Source organism: Ovis canadensis, chromosome 11 (genome assembly GCF_042477335.2).
Source record: "Ovis canadensis isolate MfBH-ARS-UI-01 breed Bighorn chromosome 11, ARS-UI_OviCan_v2, whole genome shotgun sequence".
Taxonomy (NCBI): domain Eukaryota; kingdom Metazoa; phylum Chordata; class Mammalia; order Artiodactyla; family Bovidae; genus Ovis; species Ovis canadensis.
Window position 1 is genome coordinate 26,096,732 of NC_091255.1, and position 27,853 is coordinate 26,124,584.

At 51.8% G+C, this 27,853-nt stretch overlaps 2 protein-coding genes and 1 long non-coding RNA gene across 4 annotated transcripts in view; 1 reads left to right on the forward strand and 2 right to left on the reverse strand.

The window, feature by feature from the left end:
• Positions 1-2,456, reverse strand: part of LOC138447241 (uncharacterized) — a 94,174-nt gene extending 91,718 nt beyond the window's left edge. Inside the window, exon 1 of the long non-coding RNA XR_011259749.1 lies at positions 2,327-2,456. This is a non-coding gene — a long non-coding RNA (uncharacterized lncRNA). The remainder of the gene's footprint in view (positions 1-2,326) is intronic.
• Positions 1-22,033, forward strand: part of MYO1D (myosin ID) — a 363,696-nt gene extending 341,663 nt beyond the window's left edge. The window contains exon 22 of the mRNA XM_069602865.1: positions 19,907-22,033. Within this exon, the coding sequence (XP_069458966.1) occupies positions 19,907-20,063 (157 nt within the window). The 3' untranslated portion in view covers positions 20,064-22,033. The remainder of the gene's footprint in view (positions 1-19,906) is intronic.
• A 1,186-nt stretch (positions 22,034-23,219) lies between these two features.
• Positions 23,220-27,853, reverse strand: CDK5R1 (cyclin dependent kinase 5 regulatory subunit 1). 2 transcript variants are annotated; one of them, XM_069602867.1, is made up of 2 exons: positions 27,780-27,853; positions 23,220-27,018 (listed from the first exon to the last, which is right to left on the reverse strand). In XM_069602867.1, exon 2 carries the CDS (start codon positions 26,880-26,882, stop codon positions 25,959-25,961), a length of 924 nt encoding a protein of 307 aa, XP_069458968.1. In that variant the 5' UTR covers positions 26,883-27,018; positions 27,780-27,853; the 3' UTR covers positions 23,220-25,958. The 2 variants fall into 2 exon arrangements, with proteins under 2 accessions (XP_069458968.1, XP_069458967.1); XM_069602866.1 differs by lacking the exon at positions 27,780-27,853 and adding an exon at positions 27,331-27,442.

Consider the following 27,853-nt stretch of genomic DNA (forward strand, 5'->3'; position numbering starts at 1 on the left):
ATGAGTTTGTTCTTTAGACCGAACACCGTGATGTCGACTTATTATTGTTACTCGGTTTTCAGTAGAATCACTTATGCGCTCACTCAGTCTAATTTGTGCCATTTTTTAATTGATAGGTGCTAAAATGAGCAGAATCTGGAGGGCTGGGTGGGAGGGGCGCTGCCCGTTTATACCAGCCAGGTAGGAAGAGTAGATCTCTGGAAAATGTGACTAACCCATTACGAGCCAGCAGGCGTAGCAGCAGATTGCCCCACTGTCTGTCCCAGGTAACTCAGCAGGCAGTAAATAAGGCCTGTGTTAGAAGCCATGAAAGCTGTCAACACACAACAAAAAGAAAATCTGCCTAAACTGCCCACGGGCGTATCCGAGGCAACTGACTTTCCACTAGTAGTGTGTCTGCCCCCAAGGTCAAGGCAAATTTGGCAAGAAGGCACATGGGGACACTTTGCCTTGAAATCTCTTGGGAGACCGGGATGGGCAGGGTTAGTCTTAAGGGTTAGTCTCGGGCACTTCAATCAAATTAGTGATGGTGGAGAGAAATTCTTCAGGGTAACAAGGAAAAAAGCACAAATGTGGTCTAAGCGAACCCACACTGGCTTTCCCAGCCAGCAAGCTCCAGCCAGGATCCAAACAACCCATTTCTGGGAACTTAAAAACCAAGAGAGCAGTTGAATGGTCTCGAGACCCAAACGGGGCTTTTGATGTATCTCCCAGCAGCGGCAACACAGCGAATGGTTTCTGTGATGTGGGATGCCCAGGCGAGCAGGCCTGGACCACCGCCACTGGCTCCCCTCTCATCATAGAGCCAGAAATAGATGCCACATCCCAGGGATGGGGAAGTCGGGCTGCAGGGGACGTTTCATCTGTTGGAATATTGTTCTGCACCACCCGACAAAATTACCGAGTTCTCAGTTCTGTAGCAGTGGCATTGAGTAAGAGTCTGAAAATGGATGCATTATGTTCTAGCTTAAAATAGCACATGCAGAAGAGGAAAAGCAGGGCTGTTAAGATGTGTGCAGGACATACTGATGGAAGGACCTGGGCTGCCTCTGTTATTACCAGCATGAAAGGGTCTGTTGGAGCACAGGTGGGTCTTCCATCCAAAGCATTCAAGTGGTAAAGGCTTCGGGACCACAGCGAGTCTGGGTACATTTTTCTTTTTTTTAAGCTGGCATAACTGAGCACAAACCCTTCTGTTCTCAAACAGGTGGTAGAAAGTGGGCAGTTTGTTTCTTTTCATCTCACTGTTCTGGGTTGGTTCATGAGGTAGTGGCTTCTGTTTTAACCCTGTTGAATTCCCCTTACAACAGAATCCCCAGCTATGTGCTACCTAATCAGATATTCCACACTGTGGATTACGGTTGCCTGGATGGGCTGCGAGGCTTAGTGAGAGTGAGGTGGAAAATGCATAAAAGGAACTGTGTCATCCACCCCCAAGAAGAAAGTATCTTTTGTCAGCTGAGGTGGGATTGTAAAATACTCGAGAACAAGTGAAAAGGGCCTTCTGGAATTGATAAGCTTTTTCACCAATACGGCCCTAGGTAGGAAGTAGCATAGTTGATTCCTAAAGGGCCATCTGTGGTCCAGTGAAGAGGCCTTGAGGTCCAAGAACAAGGGTCCTTCCAGCCCCTGTATCAATTGTTTAACCAACATTCTAAACATAAGAACCTCCATCATTAGAGCACTTGACTCAGGGACTTCCCTGGTGGTTCAGTGGCTAAGACTCCACACTCCCAATGCAGGGGGCCTGGGTTTGATCCCTAAGCAGGGAACTAGATCCCACATGCTGCAACTAAAGAGCCTGTATGCTGCAACCAAGACTTCATGCAGCCCAATAATAAAAAAAATTTTTTTTTAATGGGACATTGCTGGTGGCCCAGTGGTTAAGAATCCACCTTTGGGTTCAATCCCTGGTCAGAGAAGTAAGATCCCACATGCTGCAGGGCAACTAAGCCCACACACAACAACGAAAGATCCCACGTGCTGCAACTAGCCAAATAAATAATAAATAATTTTTAAAAAACACTTGACTTCATAACAGATGTTCAAAGGGCACTTATTCTGAGCTGGGCATCACCCTAGCCACAGTGTCAATGTATATTTTCTCCTTTAATTCTCACCAGAACCCTTTAGAAGAAACCATTCCCACAGTTAATTATCCCAGTTCAGGAAGCCAAGCGTCAAAGGATATGAGATCGCCCAAAGCCATACAGCTGGATTCACATCCTAGACTGGCAGATTCCAAAGGCCTGTTCTCTCCATCAGGCCTATTGTGTCCTATCTTGATTAAGCAACATTACTAGAAATACACGGAAGCTGGAAGTACCTGTCTCTTCCCTGCTGCTGTCGCCAGCTGGAATGTCAGACTTCTGGGGTGTTATAGCCCAAATTCCAAAGGACTGGTTATCATCCACGAGAAGTTACTTTTTCCAGGTTCAACAAGTAGTCTGATATGCAAACCGCCCCTATATGGGGACTTGAACTTAACTGTTCAGTAAACCATAACGTGCCAATTGTCATTGGCCAGTGACCAGTTTCCGGCTTCCTATAGTCACCACAATTCTAGAGAATGTGACCTTTTATTTGCAAAGCAAGACTTAGGCCTTTCTTTTCCTTTCCCCCGCTACTCCACCTTTATAATTGGCATCGTTGCTCCTAGGAGTGCTGCTTTTGAGGTTTGGGCATGTTCAGATAAAAATTCCTAAAAAGAGTGGTGGGATAAGTATCAAAAAGAAGACCACTGGATAAAAAGTAGGACTTCCCTGGTGACCCAGTGGCTAAGACTCTGCGCTCCCAGTGCAGGGGGCCCAACCCCTGGTCAGGGAACTAGATCCCACAGGCCACAACTGAGAGTTAGTTCATGTGCTGCGACTAAAAGCCCCCATGAGCCGCAGCTAAGACCCAGCACAGCCAAATAAACCAATCCTTTAAGTTGGACATGGTAAAGAGCATCAGGTGGGTGAGAGTAACAGGCCACCACACGTGCTGTTTCAACACCAATTGTCAAAATTCGAGGCTTGTTTACTTAATATAGCACAGCACCAGGGTAATATTGTTAATACCTATTTTATAATAGAATTCGCTTACAGAACAGGTCTGGGAAAACAGTTTTGACATCTGATCTGCCTCATGATCACATGTTCCTTTAAGCGAGAGAGAGCAGTAGGGCATATGTTCCCGAGTAAGTCTTCATGGCATGCAGAGAAACCCTTAGGATCATTTTCCAGAGGAAGCAAAACTCAACATTGTCCAAATTCAAACTCACTCGCTGACACCTGGGAACGCAGGAGACGCTCCCTGTTATCGTCTAGGTCTGGTCAGTCACCAAATTCTCGCTCTGAAGCATCTCGCAAACTTGCCCTGTTTCTGCCTTAACAACCACAGGCGTTTCTCCTACCTGATCTGCCTGCTTTACAATGCCCCCATCAAAGGATTAATCTCCAAAATATACAAACAGCTCATGCAGCTCAATGTCAAAAAAAAAAAAAACCCAATCAAAAAGTGGGCAAAAGACCTAAATAGACATTTTTCCAAAGAAGATATACAAATGGCCAACACAAGATGCTCGACATCACTTATCATGAGAGAAATACAAATCAGAACTGCAGTGAGGTATCTCCTTATACTGGTCAGAGTGGCAATCATCAGAAAATCTGGAAACAGTAAATAAATGTTGGAGAGGGTGTGGAGAAAAGGGAAGCCTCTTGCACTGTTGGTGGGAATGTAAATTGATACAGCCACTGTGGAGAACAGTATGGAAACCAAAAAACAGAACTACCGTATGACCCAGCAACCCCACTCCTGGACATACACCCTGAAAAAACCATAATTCAAGCAGACATGTGTACCCTAATGTTCATTGCGGCACCGCTTACAATAGCCAGGATATGGAAGCAGCCTAAATATACATCAACAGATGAATGGATAAAGAAGATGAGGTATATATGTCTATACAATGGAATACTACTTAGCCATGAAAAGGAACAAAATCGGGTCATTTATAGTGGCGTGGATGGACCCAGGCTCTGTCATACAGAGTGAAATCAGAAAGAGAAAAATACTGTATATTAATGCATATATGTGGAATCTAGAAAAACAGTACAGATGAATCTATCGGCAAGGCAGGAACAGAGATGCAGGCATAGAGTGCAGACATCTGGACGTGAGGGGGCAGTGGAGGGTGGGGCAAACTGAGAGATTAACGCTGACACACATAAACGCAGATTCTTTGCCATCTGAGCCCCCAGGGAAGCCCATATATACACCACCTAATGTGTAAAATAGCTAAGTGGCTGAGTCCCGTTCTTTTAGTGGGAAGCTGCTGTATAGCACAGGGAACTTAGCTTGGTGCTCTGTGATGACCTAGAGGACGGAATGGCAGAGCGGGGAGCAAGGCTCAAGAAGGAGGGGATATGTGTATACATATAGCTGGTTTGCTTCATTGCACAGCAGAAACCAGCACAACATTGTAAAGCAATTATACTCCAATAATACATTTTTTTAAAAATTGGTGCTTTCAGCTATGTAGAAGTTTAAAAGGAGGATAAAGATAAAAATGTTTCAAAATTGAAAAAAAATGCCCCCTTTAGTCTGTCCTCAACATCACTTGTTTCCTATCAGTTTCATGTATTCATTCTTTTATTAAATTTATCTACCTTATGCCAAACGGTCTTAGACATGGCAATATGGAAGAGGGCCCTTTCCCATGGAGTTAACCTTTGGGAAGAGGGTGGGAGCCACAGGAAGACAGTAAACAAGCCAAGAATCGAGTAGGTCAATTTCAGATAGCAGTAAGGGCACTGACAAGTAGTCCCTCTCTTCTCCACTCAAGAATCCTTAAGGATGTCACCATTGCCTCCAAATCTAAGCCTAACCTCCCTGCCTGTTATCTACCCCAGCCTCTCTCGCACCACAGTCACCAAAACCACAGTTGCGTGCTAAACTACAGCCCCACCCTTGCATTCCCTGTGTCCTCTGTCAATTTCACTTTTAGGCTGCCAGGCATCTCTTTTGTCCTCCTCCTGCTTCAGGCGGCAGCTGGTCGCCTCCTGTCTTTGGGTCTTGGAGATCTGGGCTGTGGAGGCCCAAGCAAGCTGCAGAGAAGGAGGACAATTAGAGCTGGAGGGATGTGGTCAGAGGGAGGAGACACGCCAGCCAGGCTGGGCGAGGCTGCTGGACTGAGGAGTGGGCGAGGGCTGCTGGACCTGTTTCCCGGGGCCTCAGCACCCCGCCCTGAGGCTCTGCCTCACTCCACACAGACGGGGAGCAGTGTGAGGGAGAGAAATCAGGTCACGTTCTGGACCAGGGTGCTGAGAGCCCAGTTTATTTCCATGATGCATCTGCATAGCAAAGCCAGGACCCCCGCAGCCCTAGGCGTGGCACCAAGGCCGAGAGCAGGCAGGGACTCTTCCCTGCCCCCATCCTGTGCTCCCTGACCACACCCTGCAGACCTCTAACAGTGCCGATGACCACACTGTATACAGCAGCCATCTGTGGACAAGTCGGCCTCCCTCCCCAGACTCTGAGCTTCTTGAGCATGGAGGCTGTTTTATTATTTATCTTGTATCCCAGAGCCTTGGACTCAGATATTGGATGTAGGGCATGTTTCAAGATAATGCTGAGGAATCCCTGAGCCCAAGGGAGATCATTCATCTTACACTTGCCTACTTTGATGACTCTATTTTTAGAATTTATGTCATATGTATATGTGTGTGTGTGTGTGGCCACAAACCACCCGAGATGTCCAGTTTTCAGATGGAGAGACAGGGGTCCTGCGAGCTCCCCTGTGCAGTAAGCCACAGCTCCACACAAACAGAAGCTCAGGTGCTTCTTGACAATGGTGAACCAAATAGGCAGATATAGGATGTTCTCACAACCCACTAAAAATCATCTGGGCTTCCCTGGTGACCCCATGGGGTAAAGAGTCCACATACCAGTGCAGGACACACCGGTTCAATTCCTGATCCAGGAGGATCCCCCATCCCTTGGAACAACTCAGCCTGTGCGCCACAACCGCTGAGCCTGGGAGCCACAGCTGTTGAGCCCATGGGCCGCAGCTGCTGAAGCCTGCGTGCCCTCGAGCCCGTGCTCCGCAGCAAGAGAAGCCACGGCACTGAGCAGCCCGCGCCGTGCACACTGCAGTGTCCCCTGCTCACCACAACTAGAGGAAAGCCCACGCAGCAACAGAGATCCAGCAGCACAGCCATAAATAAATAAAATTGGTTTTTTTAGTCATCTGTTCAAAGGAAGATGTGGCTCCTGGTTCCTGTTCAATCCAGTCTTACTTAGCACCTTCATTAATAATGCGAATAGAGAAGCAGCAGCAGTGTTCACAGACAGAGCTAACTTTGGAGGTGCTGTTAACAGAAGTGTCAGAATAGAAGCACAAATTAAAGCAGAAAACAGCAAAGTTGAAAAAAAAATGCTTAACACAGCAAAGGGGAAAAAGTCAGATAAATTTTGATAAAGCCCCGAAGACTGTAGAGCAAATCACTGAGATGAGAAGGCGAAGGGAGGCCAAGAGAAAGAAGAGGGAAGAGGTGAGGAGAGAGAGGAGGGCAGGGAAAGTGGGATGGACACAGAGGCGCCACACTTGGGCTCCAGAGCCAACACCCTCTCGTCGGAAGTGATGGGCGGCCCCAGCCCCTGGCCCGTGACGCTGCTCTGTCCGCAGCTGCTGTTCCATTTGTTTTGTGGTAGGGGTTTGGCTTGGTGTTATTTTCTTGCTTCTGTTTTCTGTTCTTCTCTCATGTCTGAGGGAGTGGTGGGTATGGTTTTGACCTTTTAGTTCAGTTTTGAAAGGTTTCATTATCCCCGGCAGAAAGCATCAATTTGGACATTTGGGGAGGGACGGAGGAATGCGGCCTGTTAAGAGTCCAGATTCCAAGAATATAAAGCAAAGCGGAGCATCCTCACCGCCTGGGTCCCCAATGTTGGTGGAAGGGAAGCAAATGCAGTCGCTGGCCATCTCAGGAGGTGGTCCATCCAGGCCACATCCAGCAGTGCCTCGGTCTGCCCTGCCAGGGAAGGGCCTCCCGCACACGAAGAACAGGAACCTTCTGGTTGACAAAAACAGAAACCAGGAGCCTCCAGAGAGCAACAGTTTTCCTCGGGGACTCCAGCTGGAAAATCAAGACAGCAGGGCGCACCAGGCAACAGTTTTTAAAAGCACACAGATCCAGGCACCAGGAGAGCACCCATTCTTTAATGGCCTGCAGTCAACTGAGCCTGAAAACATCAGTGGAAAATGTCCAGGAAGAGGACTTCCCTGGTGGTTCAGGGGCTAGGACTCCATGTACTCCCAATGCCGGAGGCCTGGGTTCAATTTCTGGTCAGGGAACTAGATCCCACATTGCCACAGCTAAGAGTTTGCACACAGCAAAGAATATCAAAGATCCCACTTGCTGCAACTAAGACCAGGCGCAGCCAGATGCATGGACAGACAGATGGGTGTCCAAATGCACGGACAGACAGATGCATGGACAGACAGATGCGTGTCCAGATGCATGGACAGACATATGCATGTCCAGATGCATGGACAGACAGATGGGTGTCCAGGAAGCAGAGGACAGGTGGTGACAGTGGGGGTCCTGGCTGTGGGTCAAGATGCCCAAACCTTAGCACCAGATTTGATATGTTAAAGAATTGTGTGCAGCAGAAATAATGCCCTCATATGACAACTGGACAAATACCTCAGTGTGCAGACTAAGTGGAATAGGGCTGCAGTCACTCAAGAGACAGCCATAACCTTCCAGGTGTGTGGAGCTCCTTGACTTTGCTAAGCTTCTGTGCCCTCATCTGTGGCGTGGGCATAAATAATGGCAGTGCCTTGTAAGGTATTGGTCAGGATTAAATGAGATGAAACAGGTAAAATGTTGAGGACAGTGGCTAGAGCATGGGAAGTTCCCTGTAAGTGGATGGTTTTGATTGTCAAGCTCTCCCTTCCCCCTAAACCCCTCTTAAAGCTACACAAGAGATGCTGCTAATTGTACCGGCCATAGCCAACCAACAGCTAAGTGATGCTGGGAAGTATCTGCTCACATTACTCAGGAGATTACTGCGAAATGTGCATGGAGGGGTTCCCTGGTGGTCCAGTGGTTAAGAATCCTCCTGCCAGGGCAGAAGGGGACACCGGTTCCACCCCTGTTCTGCGAGGACCCCACGTGCCACGTGGCATCTGAGCCCGTGCTCCTCAACGAGAGAAGCCCCCGCAACAAGGACCCTGTGCACCGCACCCTCACTTGCCACAGACAGAGAAAACCCAATGCAGCAAAGAAGACACAGCACAGCCAAAAACTAATTTTTAAAAAAGAAATGTGCATGGAGCCAGTGTCTGCTCATCTCCATTCAACCTCCAGAAACAGAAAAAAAGATGATAACATGTTCATTGATGTCATTCCTGGAACTTCTCCAACCTTGCATATATGTTTCCAAAATCCATCAGTCCAAATGTCTGTCATCCTACGAACATTTTTGTCTCCCTGAGAACGTCATCAGCAATGGTGAGGGAACACCCAGGATGTGAGAGTTTGGATTTACAAAGCAAAGTAATGATTCACTTTACAGAAGGGTTCTCTGGCTCTCGAAAAGCATCTTGGGAATGGTGAGCACCCCTGGGGCCTCTTCATACGCCTTAATCACACTCCACACCTCCACACCGCCTTGCCCAGAGCACTGTGCCAGGAGGGCAGGTGCGGCCCCAGAGCCCAGCCCTTGCTCACCCATGGCTCCAACTCACTTCTCATCAACCCCGCTTTGAAAAGGCTTGACGTTGCCCTTGGGTCTTCTGGTTAGTGTCTGACATTGAAATGAGTCCCAGCTGCTTTCTTAATGATGTCTCTTTTAAAAATTCATTCTTTCTGTAGACAGTTATGGAACTCCTATTCTGTATCAGATAGCTGCCCTTAGGAGCTCTTGATCAGGGGAGAAAACTGCCCAGAAGCACTTAGGAAGTAGGGGGTTGAGCTAATGATTATATTCTAGCGACTGTTTTAGTAGCGGTGTGCACAGAGGTTAAGGCTTGGGCTCTGGCCCAGATGCCCAGGTTCAGATCTGGCTCTGCTTTCTGATCGTGGCAGGTAGTTAGATTCTTGGGGCCTCACATCCTCTTCTGATGATGGAACTTACCTCGTCCTGTCCTGAGGATCTCATGAGTTGCTATTTGTAAAGCACTTAGCAAAAGAGCATACAGTACTTACTATTGTTATTATAGTTTCTATTTGATTTCTATTCATATTGTATTATCGTCAGATAAGACAGTCTCAGTCTGATGCTAATTCTTAAGTATTTATTGAATTTCTTTTTAGGGTATGGTACCTATTCCAAGTCTACTTTAAAATCATGTGTAATACTACTATATGACCCAGCAATCCCCCTACTGGGCACATACCCTGAGAAAACCATAATTCAAAAAGACACACATAGGGAGAGGGTGGGATGATTTGGGAGAATGGCATTGAAACATGTATACTATCATGTAAGAGACGAATCGCCAGTCTATGTTGGATGCAGGATACAGGATGCTGGGGGATGGTGCATGGGGATGATCCAGAGAGACGATATCGGATGGGAGGTAGGAGGGGGGTTCATGTTTGGAAACTCATGTACACCCGTGGTGGATTCATGTCAACGTATGGCAAAACCAATACAGTATTTTAAAGTAAAATAAAGTAAAAAAAAAGAAGAAGAAACACATGCAGGACTTCCCTGGTGGGCCAGTGGCTAAAAATCTGAACTCTCAATGCGGGGGGCCTGGGTTTGATCCGTGGTCAAGGACCTTGATCCCAAATGCCAAAACTAAAACCCAGGACAGTCAAATAAATAAATAATTTTTTAAAAGACACATGTACTACAGTGTTCATTGCAGCACTATTTACAACAGCCAGGACATGAAAGCAACCTAAATACCCATCAACAGATGAATGGATAAAGAAGATGGTGTACATATATACAGTGGAGTATTACTCAACCATAAAAAGGAACGAAATTGGGTCGTTTGCAGAGACGTGGATGGACCCAGAGTCTGTCATACAGAGTGAAGTCAGTCAGAAAGAAAAACGAAAACAAATATATGGGGCATCTAGAAAAATGGCACCAGTGAACCTATTTGCTGGGCAGGAACAGAGACGCAAATGTAGAGAACAGACTTGTGGACACAGTGGGGAAAGGAGCGCACGGGATGAATTGAGAGATTAGCATTGATGTATGTATGCTGCTACTTTGTGTAAAACAGCTATTGAGAAGCTGCTGTTTAGCACGGGGAGCTCAGCTTGGTGCTCTGTGATGACCTAGAGGGGTGGGATGTGGGGTGTTTGGGGGAAGTCCAAGAGGGAGGGGATGTATGTACACTATATAGCTGACTCACTTTGTTGTACACCAGAAACCAACACAACATTGCAAAGCAGTTATACTGTATTCTCGAATTGTTGAATATAGTTGAGCACACAAAGCTTATTTACTTGGTTCAAATCTATATATTAATTGGGTTCAAGTCTATGTTCTTTTAACATCGTCTGCAGATCTGTACATTTTGGGGGAAAGTATATTAACATCATTGACTATTTGTGGACGCGACTGAAGCGACTTAGCAGCAGCAGCAGCATTATATCTTTGCACATGTCACGCCGTCTCACACAAATGTATTTGCTTTCTTCTGGAGAGTGTCTTCCTGGTGAACAACTCCTTGAAAAAGGAGAGCATTATCTCACCGGTTCTTTCCCCGGCAGCAGCGCAGTCTGCCAGCTTTCTTGTGATTAACATTTGCCTTGCATATCTTGTTTCTTCCCTTAACTTGTCTTTGTCAATAGGCTAGAGATGGGTCTCTTGCAAATAGACTTCTAGTCACATTTCTCAATTCAGTCTGAGAACTCCCTTTTAACACATTATTGACCAGGGCAGGCTGGGGTGGGGTGGGGGTGGTTCTTGCAGAAATTAACGAATGTGGCCAGCAATTCATTATGCAAGTGAATATTGAAACACTGCAGTCAGTAACGTTCAGGTAACAAAAGACATGCTTCCCTGGTGGTTCAGCGATAGAGAAGCCGCCTGCCAATGCAGGAGACGCGGGTTCCATCCTTGGGTCGGGAAGATCCCCTAGAGAAGGAAATGGCAACCCCATCCAGGATTCTTGCCTGGGAATTCCCATGGACAGAGGAGCTGGCGGGCTACCATCCACAGGATCGCAAAAGACACGACTTAGCAACTAAACAACAAAAGACGTATTAATGTGTCTCTGAGGTTGACGGGGGTTCTCGTCCGTGTCGGCTTATGTTTCCTCGTCCCCGCGTTCCTTCTTTGCTCCTTTTGCTCGCCTTTCCCTCCTTCCGTTAAGTGAAGCAGACTTTCTTGCCCCTCTTCTGCTTCTCTGGAACGTGCACATTGCTCTCTTACCTGCTCATTTGCCACCAGTTGCCTTTACTTTTGTGCTCGTCTGTGGAGCCTGAAGTTCACCAGTCTCCTTGCCCTCCTCCCAGATGAGACCAGGACCCTGGAACAGTCTCCTGGGACCACACCCCGTCTCTCACGTTGCTCTTCTCCAGGATGTTCCGCGCTGGTTTGAAATGCTCAGTCGCCTTCATCAGTGCTGTGTTTACCGCTTACTGAGACTGACCTGCGTGTTTCCTGGTGGGTCTGCTCCCAGCACATTGCCTGCCCCGTGCTTTTCCTCTGGATTCAGTGTCTTTCATGACGAACGACAGGGTCCTTCTTTACCCGAGAGCTGAGCTTGTCCAACTCCCCGGGGCTCACCCTCGTTGTCTGAGAAAAACTTTCTGTTGGCCTCGTGCTCAGGTGATGGGTCGGGGATAGAATTCCAGGTTGACAGATATTTTCCATAAACCCTTTGATGAGTCTGTGTTTTCATTTTTCCCTCCTAGTCGATGAGCAGGCCTATGATTCCTTTGCAAGCGGTGTCTCTTTTCGCCCTGGGTGTTCAGGTTTGCCCTGCCTTTGGGAACCTGCAGTGGATCTGTTTTTCAAGAGGTCAAGAGAAGAAAGCTTGAGGTTTTCTTTTTTTTCTTTTTTACTGGAAAACCCTCTTTGTGTGTACCTTCTCACACCGTGGCTCTGTGCCTCTCTGTCACGCTGGGAGGCGGGCTCCTGGTGACCAGCAGCCTCACACTGACCTCAGCCCTGGTGCCTGCATGTCCTTGTCTTAGCGTCCGCTGACATCCCATCCCGTCCTTCTTCCTGACCCTGGAGGGTCACCCTTCCTGGCCTGCAACCTCTACTTTGATTTTAAATATTCTTCCTGGGGAATCGTGTTCTCGTTGAAGACATTTGTACACAGTGGGCAGAGCTTGTCAGCTCCAATTACACTGTTGGAAGCAGCACCATTGCCTGCTCGGGGCTTTGAGAGAACAGGGGGCACCCAGCTCAATCTGGGGGTGGGGAGTGGGAGGCAGGTGGTTCTGGAAAGCACTGAGGAATGACTGAAGACGTTTTTAGCAGCAGAATGACAGCATCTTTTAGTGCCTTTAAATATCTCTCTGATGACAATGAGGAGGACATGTTTGAAGTAGAGTGCAGGGCAAACCGAAGACAGAAGACTGGGTTAGGTGGCTGTGTTCATAAGTAGGAAAAGGGGGCTGGGGTTCTCGGCAGTAAGGGTGGCAGCGGAGAGAGACCAAGGAAGTGAAATAAAAGAGAACTCGGTAATGATATGGGCGGAGTAGGGACCCAGGCTGAGCCGGGCTTCCTGGCCCTTGTGATGGATGGATGATGACACGTCTCCCTGTGACAGGCTCGACAGGAGGAGGGAAGCAGTTTGGGGAAGGGGCCAAGAGGATGAGCTCAGTGTTGGACACAGACAGGCTCAGCTGTCTGCGGCACATCCAGGGGATTTGTCTAGTTGGTGGCTGCACCTATGTGCTGGGGCCTCTGGCTGAGACAGGGGGCACTGATTGGGTAATTGTCATTGAAACCACAGTCATGGGTGACACCCTGGAGGAGAGGGAGGAGGTGTGCTCGCTCACTCACTCAGTCGTGTCCAACTCTCTGCAACCCTGTAGACTGTAGCCTGCCAGGCTCCTCTGCCCACGGGACTTTCCAGGCAAGAATACTGGAGTGGGTTGCCATTTCCTTCTCCAGGGGATCTTCCTGACCCAGGGATTGAACCCAGGTCTCCTGCATTGGCAGGCGGATTCTTTACCACTGAGCCACCAGGGAAGCAAGGCACTGGGGGAGAATGTATAGAATGAAAAGGACCAAAGATAAACATGTCTAGGGAGCGAGGAGGCAATTCTGCATGATTCCTGCGCTTCTCGAGGCGTCTGTCTGACGTCATCCCCTCTGGCATCCCAGGCCAGCCACCCACGCTCAGGTGGCCCCTGTGCGTATCTCGGGCCATTCACGCTTGCCCAGCTTCCTGTCAAGACCGGGCGCCTTAACAAGGACCTACCGTGCAGCCCAGGGAGTTCTGTTCAGTGTTACGTGGCCGCTTGATTGGGAGGGGAGTTTGGGGGAGAATGGAAACATGTATATGTATGACCGAGTTCCTTTGCTGTCAACCTAAAACCATCACAACAGTGTTAACTGGCTGTGCTGGCGGGCTACAGTCCAAAGGGTTGCAAAGAGTCGGGCATGACTGAGCGACCACACGCACACACATACAGGAGAAAAAGAAGAATGGGCGCCTTGAAGTCGGGGCTGCATCCTACCCTCTTCATGTTCTCTTTCTCTGGACGGAGCCCAGCCCATCGTGGGTGCTTGGTAAATCTCCACCAAGAGGAGGAGAGTGGGTGGGGGAGAGATGGGTGATGGGGCTGAGAGAGGAGAGCCCTGGGGGAGGGTGTCCCTGCCTGGAGGGGAGGCGTCAGGGCCACAGGGGTTCTGCCCACCAGACCGGGAGAGGCAAATGCATGGGGTCCTCAGCACATGCTGCCTGCCCAGAACCATTAGTGACTTAGTCCCAGTGGTGTCACCGGACTTCCCTGGTGGTCCAGTGGCTAAGAATCGGCCTTGCATTTCAGGGGACGCAGGTTCCATCCCTGGTCAGGAAAATAAGATCCTGCAAGCCTCGGAGTAACTACAGAGTCCGTGTGCTGCAACTGAGACCCAATGTAGCCAAATAAGTTTAAAAAAAAAAAAAAAAAGGAAAAAGCTTTTTAAAATGGTGTCACCCCCCATCCCTCACCAGCCACAAACCCAAAGAGGACCCAGCAGGCCAGGAGGTGTGACACCCCCACTCAAGACTGCACGGGCGCTTGGATTCTCAGACTTGCTCGAGGAGGGACCGTGGTGAAAGTGTCCGTTCGACCCTGACAAAAACAGAAGTAGCGTTTCCTACAGCAGGATTTTGAAAGAGCAGCCCTCTGCGGTTTGACATGAGCAGAAGGACTCATGTCAAAGGACTTCCTTCTTGCAGGAAGCAAAACATGTAGCGACCAGCTGCAGACACGAGCGGGCCAGTGCCCTCCCTGGGAGCTGGAGACCCTGCACTGTGCCCCGGAGGCATCCAGGGGGAGGGCAGCCTGTCCTGGCGAATCTAAGGTTTATTGTGAAACACTACCTGCCTCACCGCTGCGAAAAGCTTCTCTTTATGACCTGCCTGTGCTTGGTGCAAGGCAGGCTTCCTCCCACCACATCCTGTGACCAAACACAGAGATCATTGCGTTAGCCCCGAAGTCTCTGGAACTGCTGGCCGCTCCCCCAGAGGATCCATGCATCAGCCCACTGCACTTCCCCTCACTCGCATCCCAGTTCCCTTTCAAGTGCACGAGTTAGAGCTCCATCAGGGAACCCAGTCAGGAACAGAGGGCGGGGCTTCCCTGCTGGTCCAGTGGATAAGAATCCACCTGCCAATGCAGGGGACGTGGGTTTGATCCCTGGTTGGTCCAGGAAGATTTCACATGCTGAGGGACAACTAAGACTTTGCACCACGGCTACCAAAGCCCGTGCTCTGCAAGAAGAGCGGCCACCACGATGAGCAGCCCACACCCTCCAGCTCGAGAGTAGCCCCCACCCACCACAACTAGAGAAAGCCCTCTCACAGCGACAAAGACCTAGCACAGACAAAATAGATAAATTTTAAAGAGAGAGAGAGAAGGTGGCTCCAGTCCGGGGCTGCTGCGGGGCAGGGGTCTGGACAGCAGGGGACGAGTTCTGGGCTGGCTCGGCCCCTGGAGACACTGGCGCTACCACGCTTAATGCAGGACTTTTCAGCACACGGCTGCAAGGGATGCCCGCGGATCCTGTTTTGTGTTGACCCATGGATTTCTCTGATGAGCACAGGACTGGAGGAAACGGAAGCAAAGTAACTTGATCAAGGCCATTTGTCTGCAATGATGGCTTGGAACAGATGAAACAAGATGAAAGTCCCCGAATTCCACAGTTTGCTGAGCCATTAAATCCGGTAACAGAAGATGGGGAGGAAAGCCCCTCCCCCTCACAGCCAGCAGCCTCCATCACAGCTGTCATCGGCAGCTATAAAATCCGCTCTCTTTTCTTTAAAAACTAAGGACGGTCCGCTGGTTCCACGAAGATTTCCAGTGTGGGGAAGCTCCACAGAAGATGTCACTTGACACCTGCAGAGAATCCACTCCCTTATCTGCCTTTTGTACCCTCCTGCGCTGGTCTGTCTTCAAGATAAGCACAAGAAACCCCCCGCTGGCCTTAAACCCATACTGGTTTGAACTTAAAATGCTGAGAAAAAAAACATGGTTTGAGGGCAGGTTCTTACATTTCCTTTAGATCAACCCACTTAAAAAAAAAATTGTGGTAAAACACCCCTAACTTAAAATTTACCATTAGTCACAATTAGTACATTCAGGGTTGTACACCCATCACCACTGACTAGTTCCAGAATGTTTTCATCAAAGGAAACACCCCAACTCCTCTGTTTTCTGTCGCTATGAATTTGCTTATTCTGGACCTTTCATATGAGGGGAATTATATAAGTGTAGCTTTTTCTGTCTAGCTTAACAAGGTTTATCCATGGTGTAGCAGGCATCATTACTTCATTCTTTCTGTGGCTAAATAATATTTCATTGGACCACATGTGTTTGTCCCTTCATCAGCTGATAGATGTTTGGGTTATTTCTACCTTTTAATTATTGAAGTATAGCTAATTTACAATGTTATGTTAGTTTCAAGTGAACAGCAAAGTGATTCAGTTACATATGTGTGTATATTATTTTTCAGATTATTTTCCATCATAGTTTACTATAAGATATTGAATATAGCTCCCTGTGCTATATAGGAGGTCCTTGTTGTTTATTTAACTTACGTATAGTAGTGTGTATATACTAATCTTCTAATTTTTCTCTCTCCCTCCCCTCTGTCCCCTTTGGGAACCATAAAAGTTTGTTTTCTGTGTCTGTATGTCAATTTCTGTTTTGTAAATAAGATTTTAAACTTTGTACCAAGTTTTGGATGACATACACGAGTGAGATATTTGTCTTTCTCTGACTGACTTCACTCAGTATGCTAATCTCTACATCCATCCATATTGCTGCAAGTGGCGTTACTCCATTCTTTTTTATGGCTAATATTCCATGGTGTATATATACCACATCTTATTTATCCATTCATCTGGCAATGGAAATTCAGTTTGCCTCCGTGTGAACAGTGCTGCAGTGAACTGAGGCACATGTATGTTTTTTAATTATGGTGTTTTCCAGATATATGTCCAGGAGTGGGATGATGCTATAAAATTCCTAGAGGAAAACATAGGCAGAACACTCTTGGACCTAAACTGTAGCAGTATCTTTTAGGATCTGTCTCCCAATGGAAATAAAAACAAAAATAAACAAATGGGACCTAATTAAACCTGAAAGCTTTTGCTTTCAGGAAAACCAAAGGAAACCATAGACAAAAAGGAAAGACAGCCTATAGAAAGGGGGAAAATATCTGCAAACAATGCTACTGAAAAGGGATTAATTTCAAAAATATACAAACAGCTCATAGAGCTTAATATCAAAATAAACAACCCAATCAAAAATGGGCAGAAGACCTCAATAGACATTTCTTCAAAGAAGACATACAGATGGCCAAAAGGCACATGAAAAGATGTTCAGTGTTGCTAATTTTTAGAGAAATGCAAATCAAAACTACAATGAGGTATCCCTTCACACCAGTCAGAATAGCCATCTTCAAAAAATCTACAAATATTAAATGCTGGAGAGGGTGTGGAGAAAAAGAAACCCTCCTACACTCTTGGTGGGACTGTAAATTGGTATAGCTGCTATAAAGGACAGTAGAGGTTCCTTTAAGAACCAAAGAGTTACCCTATGACCCTAAAATCCCACTCCTAGGCATATGTTAGGAGTTTTATAGTATCTGGTGCTACATTTACGTCTTTAATTCATTTTGAGTTTATTTTCGTATATAAGTGTTGTGTTCTAATTTCATTCTTTTACTGTCCAGTTTTTCCAGCGCTTATCAGAGAGACTGTCTCTTCTCCATTGTATCCTTACCTCCTTTGTCATGGATTAATTGACCATAAGTGTGTGGGTCTGTTTCTGGGCTTTCTCTCCTGCTCCACTGATCTATATGCATGTTTTTATGCCAGTGCCACGTTGTTTTGATTACTGTAGCTTTGTAGTATAGTCTGAGGTCAAGGAAGGCGATTCCTCCAGCTCCATTCTTCTTTCTCAGGATCGTTTTGGTTTTTCGGGGGGGGTTGTGTTTCCATATGTATTTTCAAAAAAAATTTTTTTGGGTGCTCAGTTGCTCAGTTGTGTCCAACTGTGCAACCCCATGGACTGTAGCCCACCAGGTTCCTCTGTCCATGGGACTTTCCAGGCAAGAATACTAGAGTGAGTTGCCATTCCCTCCTCCAAGGAATCTTCCCGGCCCGGGGACTGAACCCACATCTCCCGCACTGCAGGTGAATTCTTTACTGCTGAGCCACAGGGAAACCCAAATTTTAAAAATCCTTGTTCCAGTTCTGTGAAAAATGCCATTGGTAATTTGACTGGGGTTGCACTGAGTGTGTAGATTGCCTTGGGCAGTATGGTCATTCTTCTGTAATTGCCGTGGCTAGGACTTTCAAAACCATGTTGAATAAGTGTCCAGAGTGGACACCTGTTCCTGATCTTAGAGAATGTGCTTTCAGCTTTTCACCACTGAGCATGATGTTAGTTGTGGGTTTGCCATATATGTGGCCTTTATTATATTGAAGTGTGTTCTCTCTGTGCCCACTATCTGAAGAGGTTTTTTTTTATCATAAATGGATGAATTATACCCAAAGTTTATTCTGCATTACTGTAAATAATGCTGCTATAAACATTCCTGTACAAGTTTTTGTTTGAACACCTGTTTTCACTTCTTTGGGGTATATATCCAGAAGTGGAATTGCTGGGTCGTGTGGTAATTCTGTACTTTGTTGTCTGTTGATGGGAGTGTGGATGGCATCAGCCAGGGGTTGCTTAGCTGCCTAGCTCTTCAGACCAGAAAGCCGGTTCTTCTTCCTGCCCTCAACACATGTAACTACTCAACCCCCTCTCTTCTGCCCAAACCCCACAGCAGCCCTACAAAGATAGGCAGGGACTCAGGGCATCTCCAGCGGCAAGCAGGGCTGCGGTGCTTGGTCCGGAGGGTCCAAGGATCCCTCACCAAGACCACAGGCACAGCACCCTGGCTCCCGCAGGAATGAAGAGGTGCCCGAGTCACTGCCTCCAATGGACTCTGCTATTTTTATGCCCAAGCCTGGTCAAAAATAGCCATCTAAGCCAAGGTTTTAGCTGCAGCGGATGAGACATTAAGCAGCAGATACCTAATGCCCATGAGAGAGAACAATGGGTCTCTTCCTGTGTCCATTTTCTGCTTCAACAACACATCGAACAAGAGAGCTGGTAGGAAACAGCCATGTGGAAAGCCCCTAAGGACAAGGCCACAGCTGCCCACTCAGTGCTCCGGCAAAGGCCAGCCTGGTGTTTCGGACACTCAGGCTGAGCACACCACTGCCCACGGGTGCTCTTCCTATGGAGTAAAGGCTCTGAGAGATGGTGTCACCCAGGCCAGGCAGCGCCTGGAAAGCGCCTCCCTCTCCCCTGGGCCAGCCTCGGCCTGGCCTCCCATCCGGGTGGACCCTTGGCATCCCCTGTCCAATGCCAGGAGCAGCCGCCGCCCAGGGAGCCCAGCCTGACCGCACCCAAGAGCGCCCTGGGGGAATCGAAGGCAGTCCCGGCACAGGGAGCCAGGCCGGCCCGTCCAGACCTCCTGGCGCTGAGAAAGCCAGCGAGGCACAAGGCACAGGGTGAGACCAGACTGGCCGCCAGGTCTCCCAGCTCTGACGCGGGCGGCATCTGAAGTGCACTTGGTGCGTCTCAAGGCACCGGAGGACGGGCACTGCTTCTACCTAGCAGGCGCACAGCCTCCCCGCCCGGCACCCCGGCTGGGCACCACGCACAAACTGCCAGCCGTATGGGTAGAAGCACTGCTCACCCTCCCTGCCACATTGCCAACCACAGAGCCACCCCATGTGGGGGCAGCACTCCCAACCCCAGGGCCACTGGCATCAGGCTGGTTCTCACAGCTGGACCCATGACAGGCAGGGCCGAGCCAGGACTCACGGAAGGCATTTCTCTTGTCAGGGACCATGGGTAAGGAAGAGCCTCCATTTACCCCTGGACGCAGCACCCCTGGGGCTCTCTCTTGCCATCAGAGAAAGCTGATGATCACATCAGAGCCCTTGCCGCCACATCCCCCAGATGACATCTAAAGCCCGGGCCCTGGTCCTTGGCCTCAGGCCCGAGGATGGTGGCCGCGGCTCCGCTGCAGCTCCGTGCTCTGTCCTGCCCCACATGTAGGTTCTCGGGAGCTGGGCCCTGGCTCGCCTATGACTTTGGTTTGGGCCTATAGCCAAGCACCATCTCTCCCATCCTCACCCTCTCTGTGCCCAGCCCGGGGGACTCCCCCCAACCCCTTGCCGCCTGCTAACTGCCCGTCTTCTTCTTGGTTCTTCCAGTGAGAAGCGCCACCTTCAAGTCAACGTCACCAACCCCGTCCAGTGCAGCCTGCACGGGAAGAAGTGCACGGTCTCCGTGGAGACACGGCTCAACCAGCCGCAGCCTGACTTCACCAAGAATCGCTCGGGCTTCATCCTCAGCGTGCCTGGCAATTGAGGCGCAGGGAGATGGGGGCTGCCCGCCCAGCCGCCGCTAGACGCCCGCTCACCAGGGTCCAGGCTGGGAGGGGCCCCCTGCCTCCCCTGCGGCTCCTCCCCGAGGTCCAGCCCGGCTTCTGCCTTTGATCTCTGTCTTCCTCTATCCCGACTGTCCACGGCCCCCTCAACAAATCAAAGACCCTGTGTCCTGCCCAGCCTGCAGCAGCCCCTCCAGAACAGCTCCCCTCTGGTCAGTGAGGGCCACCCCCATGCCAGGTCAGATCGGCCTGCCTGGCCCTGTGACTGGCGACTGACCCTGCCCGGGGAGGGCTTGGGGGGGGCCTGCATGTCGTTTCCAACCAAAGCCAAGCCTCTGGATTTGGGAGCGGCTATGGGGAGGTAGCCCTGCCCTCTCTGGGCCCAGCTGCCCCCTCCTCCCCAAGGGGATGGCAACCCCACGCCCTGGTTCAGGGAGCTTCTCAGAGCTCCCCGTGGACCCCCTTTCCCCAGCAGCCCGCCAAGACCACCAGGTGAGCAGGTTCACCTGGAGAGCCAGCCCCTCAACCCAGGAGCCCCTGGCCAAAGGAACCACCTTGCCCAGTGGGCAGTCTGTCCCGCTCGGAGCCAGCCCCCAGCCCCCTGACCCTCTGCCCAGAGAGCATGGGTCGGGGAATGCTCCAAGAATCGTCTTACTTAGCCACGCAGCCTAGGCCGTGACTGTCTTACACTTATTTCTGCAGTCAGGAGCAGGGTCACTAACCAGATGCCATGTCTGCTGTGCCACACTGGTGTTAGGAACACTCATAAAATGAAATAAAAGGGGAGCACTAGGGGGTCTGGAAGTTTTCCCCCTCCAACGCCTCTGCCTCACACTCACGTGGAGAACCAGGCTGGGGGCGGGCAGGTCGGGGCCCGCAGGAACCTGGGGAAGGGGAGCGATAGGAAAGAGAGCGGGGGTCCTGGCGCTGCAGGCCAGGCCAGGATGCCCACCCAGGCCAGGAGAGCGGCCACCCTGCCAGTCCCTGCCCTGCAGAGTGTACCTGTGCTCCAGACGCCCCGGGACCATGCTGCACTCCCCTGGGCAGCCCGGGCCTCCCAGCCTGGACCCTTCAAGAGAGTCCAGACTCAGGCACCCCATGTGGTTAAGGGGGCGCTGAGAGTGGGCCCACGCCCCAGGCGGAGCCAGGCAGGGTGTCCGAGAAGGACATCCTGGCTTTTCTTCACTGTTTCACCCCTGGGGCTCCCCCCAACGCCCCCCTCCACGCTCCTCCCCACCCCCACCCCATCACCCCAGCCCCGCCCGGCACACCCAGGGCCTGCCACCGCCCCCCGGGCTCTGAGCACATGCACACCCCATACCATCCACAGCACAAGAGCCCTGCTGCCATCCTGGTCTCCGAAACCCAATCTCATCCTCCAAGCCTGGTCAGCGACCCGCACAGGGCCCCATTCAGCAACACCCACAGCTTTGCCAACTACCTTGACGCTGTCGGTCCTCCTTAACTGGAACGTCGCCTCTCCTTTCCACTTACTGCCCCAAACTTGTTGCTTTACTAGATACATGCAAACGTTATGTTTTAGACACACCAAAATAGAACATGCCAAACGAGTGCCTTTCGGAGGCTGGAGAGGAGGGGGGTTCCGGAGTCCCACCTCCCCACTTTGGGTGTGGCCTCTGGCCCTTGAGTGCGGCGCCTCCCGGCTGAGGGCCGGCATACTGGCGCCATCCACAAGCACTTTTTCATGATGTCCTGCAAGAAGTCAGCGTGTGTGGCCTCTGAGGGAAAGAATTTCGGGCGTGATCACGGCACCGAAGGCAAAGCAGGGGGGACACAGTGATTGTAATGCAATGAAGTGTTTTCTCGTGATTTAGTTAAATGTGGTTTTATGGTTTGGTGCGTATATTCCTATTTTCCAATAAATTAACTTTATTTCTAAAGCATATTTTGATTTATCAAGAGCAATAAAGCATTAAATCTTACTCTTAAAGGTATCCTGCTTATTGAGTTGAAAGCTATCTAAAACAGTGAAATTTGGGCATGTAGAAAGTCAGTTGTTATCCTGAAGGCTGAAAAGAGCATTAAGCACAAGTAAGGTAAAAATGGAGGATAGTTGGCCTGGGGCTTTTGATGAAAAATATTAAATAGACAGCTGTGGGGAGGAGGAGCCAGGAGGGGGCCAGGTGGTGGTGTCAACCACTATTTTGAGGCCTGCACACTGAAAGCGCATTGCTTTCACCTTTACTGCAATCAAAGCGCGCAAAAGCGCAAAGAATAAAGGCAAGGCCTGGAGGCCCAGGGCTGCAGCTCAGGGATAGGCCTGAGTGCACCACGGCTGGCTGGTCAGCCCCTCCCTGGGCCCTCTGTTTGGAATGGGTGAGCTGCCGGCAAGCAAGGCCCTGCAGGGGGATGGGGCAACCCCAGCACAAGTGGGGTGCTGCAGTCAGAGGATGCTCCCGACCCCCAGTCACTGGCTGGAGCACGCAATGACGGCTTCTGACTCAGAAGACAAAGAAGGCACCCCGATCGAAAGGCTGCCAGCTTCAAAGGCACAACCTGAACAGGTGCCCCCAAGGCCCGGGGCAGCTCCAGCCCGCCGGGCGCAGAGCCCGGGGAGGACTGAGGCCAAGACACCAGGTCTCCAAGGCCCAGGCTGGTGGCAAGAGTGAGCACAGACCGATGGCAATACAACCTGTAGGGGGCTCCAGCCTTGCCACAACTAAGGGCTGGGGAGGCTGCTTATCTGCGAGCTGGAGTTTCCTCCTTTGGAAACCTGCACAGAGCTAGGCTGGCGGGGCTGAACCACAGAGACCCAGCCCGCTCCTGCTGGCCGGGGAACCTCGGGGCAGTGGCCTCAAGCAGAGCCCAGACCAGCACACTTGGGGGCCCAGCCCTTAACCAGGCCAGGCCTGGGCCTGACCCTCCCTGGTCGGAGGACCTGGGCCTTGAGAGACCAACTCCTGCCCTGGCCACGCCGAGAAACCCAAGTTGACTTCACCTGGGCTTCTTTCTAATCACCTTAACCGTGAACACAATTGTTAAGCCTTCTCCCCTAACCCTGCCCTCCTCCCCTCCCCCACACCACAATCCAATTATGTTCTGAGCACAAGAATCCTTTATAAACATGAGCCCCCAGCCTGCTCTTGAAGGATGTGTCACAAAAAAAAAACGGTCTGTGTAATGGATGGTCAGTGCATTTTATTTAATCAGCACAGTACAAAAATAAATAAAAATAAGGGGAGGGGAATTAAATTACAGCCAAACTGAGCTTCATGACCTTGTCAGATTATAAACCACACATACTTACAAACACACTACGCATACATACAAAAATGAGACAAATATAAATTAATATTAACAATACCCACAGTTTGGTCAAAGAATAGCTACGGAAGAAATTGCACTAAAAAACCAACATACATCGCACGTGTGTAATTAGCAGTTTCAAATATACAGCTAAGAATAGTTCCAAGTGGAAAAAAAATGGCACATTTCCTTTTCATTGCAAGTTTAACAACTGCTAGAACAAAACTAAGTTCTAATAACTGCATGGAAAGAATATATCAACCCTTCAGGTTTTACAAGAAAAGAGAAAAACCAAATCCTGAACTATTATTCCTGTGACTTGTTCTGTGCACGGGTGTAATTTTCACAGCCATCTGTTCTAAGATTATTTTTCTTAAGACACAAAATGCTCCTGGTTTGCATGCACAATATCACTGTAAAAGCAACAATTAAAGAATAAAGGGTGGGGGTTTTTTTGTAGTTTTTTCCTTTTTCAATTGTTCTAAAAGTAGTCTTCATAGCAGCATGTCAAATGGGTTCATTGCTTGCACACTCAAGTATATCAGATTCTTTACACAATACTGATGACCAGTGCAAGAGGAGACGACCTCGCCAGGCTTCATATGGATGGAACTATAGAGTTCTTTCTTTAGTCCCCAACCATTCCTGAAATTTGCACCGCCTCCATAAATTAAAAAAATAAATATGGAGAGAGAGAAGGAAACACACAAAACTGGAATCCCGCAGGTGCACATTCTCGCAGTTTCAGGCCCAGCAAGGCCCACGAAGGAGCAACTCCAGAACCCCGGTCCCGGCTCTTGACACTTGGCCCCCGAACGCCACCCCCCACCACCCTTGTGTGCTGCCAGGGACCCCGACGCCCCCACCGGCCGCCTACCTCGGGTCACACACGGCAGCAGGATCCGCACAGACAGGCCGTGTGACAACTCCCGCGGGGAAGAGGCTCTGCACGCGAGGTCCCCGCCGGCAGCCGCGGGCTCCTTCCAGCCCTGCGGCAGGTAAATCTGGCCGGCAGTCCCGGGAGCGGCTCGGCATGGGCCTCGGGGCGCAGCTGAGGCCCGTGCTCCCAGCTTGGGGCAGGCCCTCGCTCTCGCGAGCACCACAGGGCCACAGGCTCGACGCTGGGCCTATTAAATCGGGACCTGTTTCACAGCTTTCTCTTTTTTATGTGAATTTCAGTAGTGCTTGTGCTGAAACGGCAGCCACCTGGAAGCTAATCCTCTGTAAAACGGCCCCCTGCCTCCCTCACCCCCAGCCTCCCCTTCCAGCCCCCCTTGGGGGGTTGAGACTGGAAGAGAGAATTCTCTGTAGGCCTTCACATCAGTCTTTGTTCCCCAAAGCCAGAGGGATCGCGGAAGGCTGGTTCCCTTCTCTGGGTCCTCTCCCAAGCCCCCAGCCACCGATCTGGGAGAATCAGAAAGAAAATTAAGTGACACACCATGGGTTTTTTTTTACAGCCACTGAGGTTGAAGGTGGAGACCCAAACCGGCAGCTGCAAATGACCAGCGGGAGAATCAGCAGGCAGTCAGGAGCTCGACTCCCGGCTCATAATTGTCTCCAAGATCCAGCTGTCTCCCTGGGCCTTTTGGGACAAGGCTTCGTCTTCAGAAGAGACTCAACTGTTTGGAAACAGCTTTAAATCAACAGGGGGTGAGGGGAGGGGTGCATCATTACCACATCACCCTGGCCCCTGCCCCCGCCCCAACCCCTGCAGCTCCGCAGGCGCAAATGTCATGGGCACTTGCTCAGTCCCAGGCATGGCAGCCCCACCTGCCCGGGAGGCAGGCTGTTGACAATGGGCACCTGCAGCTGCCCTGGCCTTCGCCACGGGGTGACTAAGCTGCATGATTCAAATGAAAAATTCACCCAAGAAAGGAGTTGTCCCTGGCGTCACCCCACCCCTTGGGAGCCGGGACCCAAAATGAAAGAACTTAGTCAAACCAGCTCATTAACCAACACTACCAACAGGGCTGGGGGTGGAGGATGAAGGAAGGGAGGTTGGGGGGTGGGGGGCGGTTCCATGTCTCCACGAAAGGAAAGCCCTTCTCCCTAAAAAAGAAAAAAGAGCAAACCAGGGTCGTGCATGGCCAAATTAGAGGACATGATCTTCACATCAGGCCGGCTTCCCCTCAATTGAAGAGGCTGTCCTGGAGCCACGGGCGTTCGGCCTCCTAAGCCCGCGTGCGGTGCAGTCCAGGTGGCCAGCTCCAGGAGCCTCTGGGAGAACAGACGACCCAGAACAGGAGCCAGCAAAAGGCCTCCAACCAGAAACTCCAGTTCCTCCCTGGGCTGCCTGGCTGTGGGCCGCCTTCCCTGCCTTGGTCCAGCAAGGGCGCAGGCGGCAGAGGTCAGTCAGTCCTTTCAATTCCCCAGAGTGAGAGGTCGGGGCCAGGGCGGCTCTGAATACATCTTCTGAATGTTGCACGAGGTTTGGGAGTTCAGAAGCGCCCAGGGTTCTTGGCAGGGCAGAGGAAAACCCCAAGGAGGGGAGGTGGGAAGGGAGAGGCCCTTGGTGGCTTTGCTAGACACATACTGTACACAAAATCTGATTTAAGAATAAATTTTTAAAAATGAATTGAATCCTTGAGCCATGATGCAGGCTGGCGGGCTCACCGGTCCAGCCCGAGGAGGAGCCGCTTCTTGTCCTCCTGGCCGCTCTCGTTCTTCAGGTCTGAGAACACCTGCGTGAAGTAGTGGGGGTCGGCGTTGATCTGCAGCATCTTGGAGCTCATGAGGTTGATGACGGAGAGGCAGCGGTCCCAAAAGGCCTCCTTGCAGCTCTCCACCAGGAAGGGCTTGAGCGGGTAAGAGATCTCGTTGCCCATGTAGGAGTAGGAGAGATACAGGCAGGTCAGCAGGACTGCCTGGAGCTCGTGGTCGGAACCCACCTCGGAGGAGATGACGTCCCGGCAGAGCATGTACAGGAAGACCACGTTGGCCGGCGTGATGAAGCCCTGGTCCTGCCAGCCCTGCAGCAGCAGCGAGCGGTCCACGCTGCGCAGCCAGAGCACAGGGTCCGTGGGGGACAGGTGCTTCAGGCGGTAGCACCGGCGACAGAGGAACTCGCCCAGGCAGCGCAGCAGCTCGCTGGTGGACGCCTGGACGATGACCCGTTTGGGCGTCCCTGCGGAGCTGACGGCAGGGTGCGGGGCCTTCTTGACGGACGAGGAGACCCCGGTCTGCGAACCCGAGAGCTGGCTGGCAGGGGGGGCGGGCGGCTGGGCCGGCGGGGGCTGGGCGAACGTGGACAGGTTGGCGCACGACAGCGACTTCTTCAGGTTCTCATTGTTGAGGTGCGTGATGTTGTTCTGGTAGCTGCTGTTGGGCTGCACCTTCTTAGAGTTCTTCTTCTTGGCCGACACGGCCACGATCCTCTTCCACGGCAGCACGGAGATGATGGAGTGCCGCTTCAGGTTCTTGTCCTTGGCGTTCTTGCTGTTCTGCACGGCCGTGTAGTGGCCCACCGTGGCCGCGCCATCCTCAAACAGCGTGGCCTTCCGGTAGCTGGGGGACAGGGACAGCACCGTGCCCATGGTGTCGCTGCGCGCCGGGCGGGGACCCGCGCCCCTGCGCGCCCAGCCTGCCGGCTGGAGGGAAGAAGCTCACCGAGCCCGCGGCGGCCAGGGGGAGGCGGGGGCGCTCCCGAGGTCGCGTGCCGCCCCTCCGGATCTGTGAGGGGAAAAACAAGATGGTTCTCAGCATCAGGCGGGGCTCGCGCCGCGCTCCTCCGCCCCGGCCTCGGCGGCCGCGGCCCCAACCCCGCGCCCGGGGCCTTCCCCGGTTGACACGGCCCCGCCCGCGTCCCCGCGCCGCAACCCCGGCCTCTCCACTGCGGCACCGGCACCCGCTCCCGCCGCGGTCCGGATGGCAGCGCGGGGGCCCGGGCGCCGGCGGAGGCGGCCGGGGACCCCGCCTCGACACCGCGCGCGGCCGCGGCCCCGGTCTCCTGGGGGCAGCGGGCGGCCCGAGGGGCAGGCTTACCGAGCAGGTGGCTCCGGCGCTCCGCACCTTCCGCAATGCGCGCCGCGGCTCAGCGCCGCGGTCCCGGGGCTCGGCGGGGCTCGCGCGCGGCGGCGGCGGCTCGGGAGCTTCTGTCCAAGGTTCTGCAGGCGCTGCGGCCCCGCCCCCCGCTCGGCCGCCTTCGCCGCCGCCGCCGCCGCGCCCGCGCCCGCCCCGGCGCGCACCTCAGCGGCCTCCCTCTCGGGCGCGCGCGCGCGGCCCACGCGCCGGCCGGGCCTGGTCTCACCCGGGAGCCGGGGCCGCCGCCGTGCTCAGCACGAGCGGCGCGCGGTGCGGGCAGCGACGCGGCCGCGAGCCCCGGGCGCCTCTCTACTCGCCGCGCCCCATCCAGGACCCGGACTCTGGCGGCGAGGACTCACGGCACCTCCCCGCCCCGCCCCGCGGGGCCGCCCCCTCCTCGCACTGCTCACCGCCCGCTCGGCGCTGCCGCGCCAGCAGCAGCCCGGCCGCGTGAGACTCGGGAGCGCACCGCGCAGCTGAGCTC

Coding starts and splice junctions, on each gene's coding strand:
- CDK5R1 (XM_069602867.1), bottom strand. CDS start 26,882: ATGGGCACGGTGCTGTCCCTGTCCCCCAGCTACCGGAAGGCCACGCTG.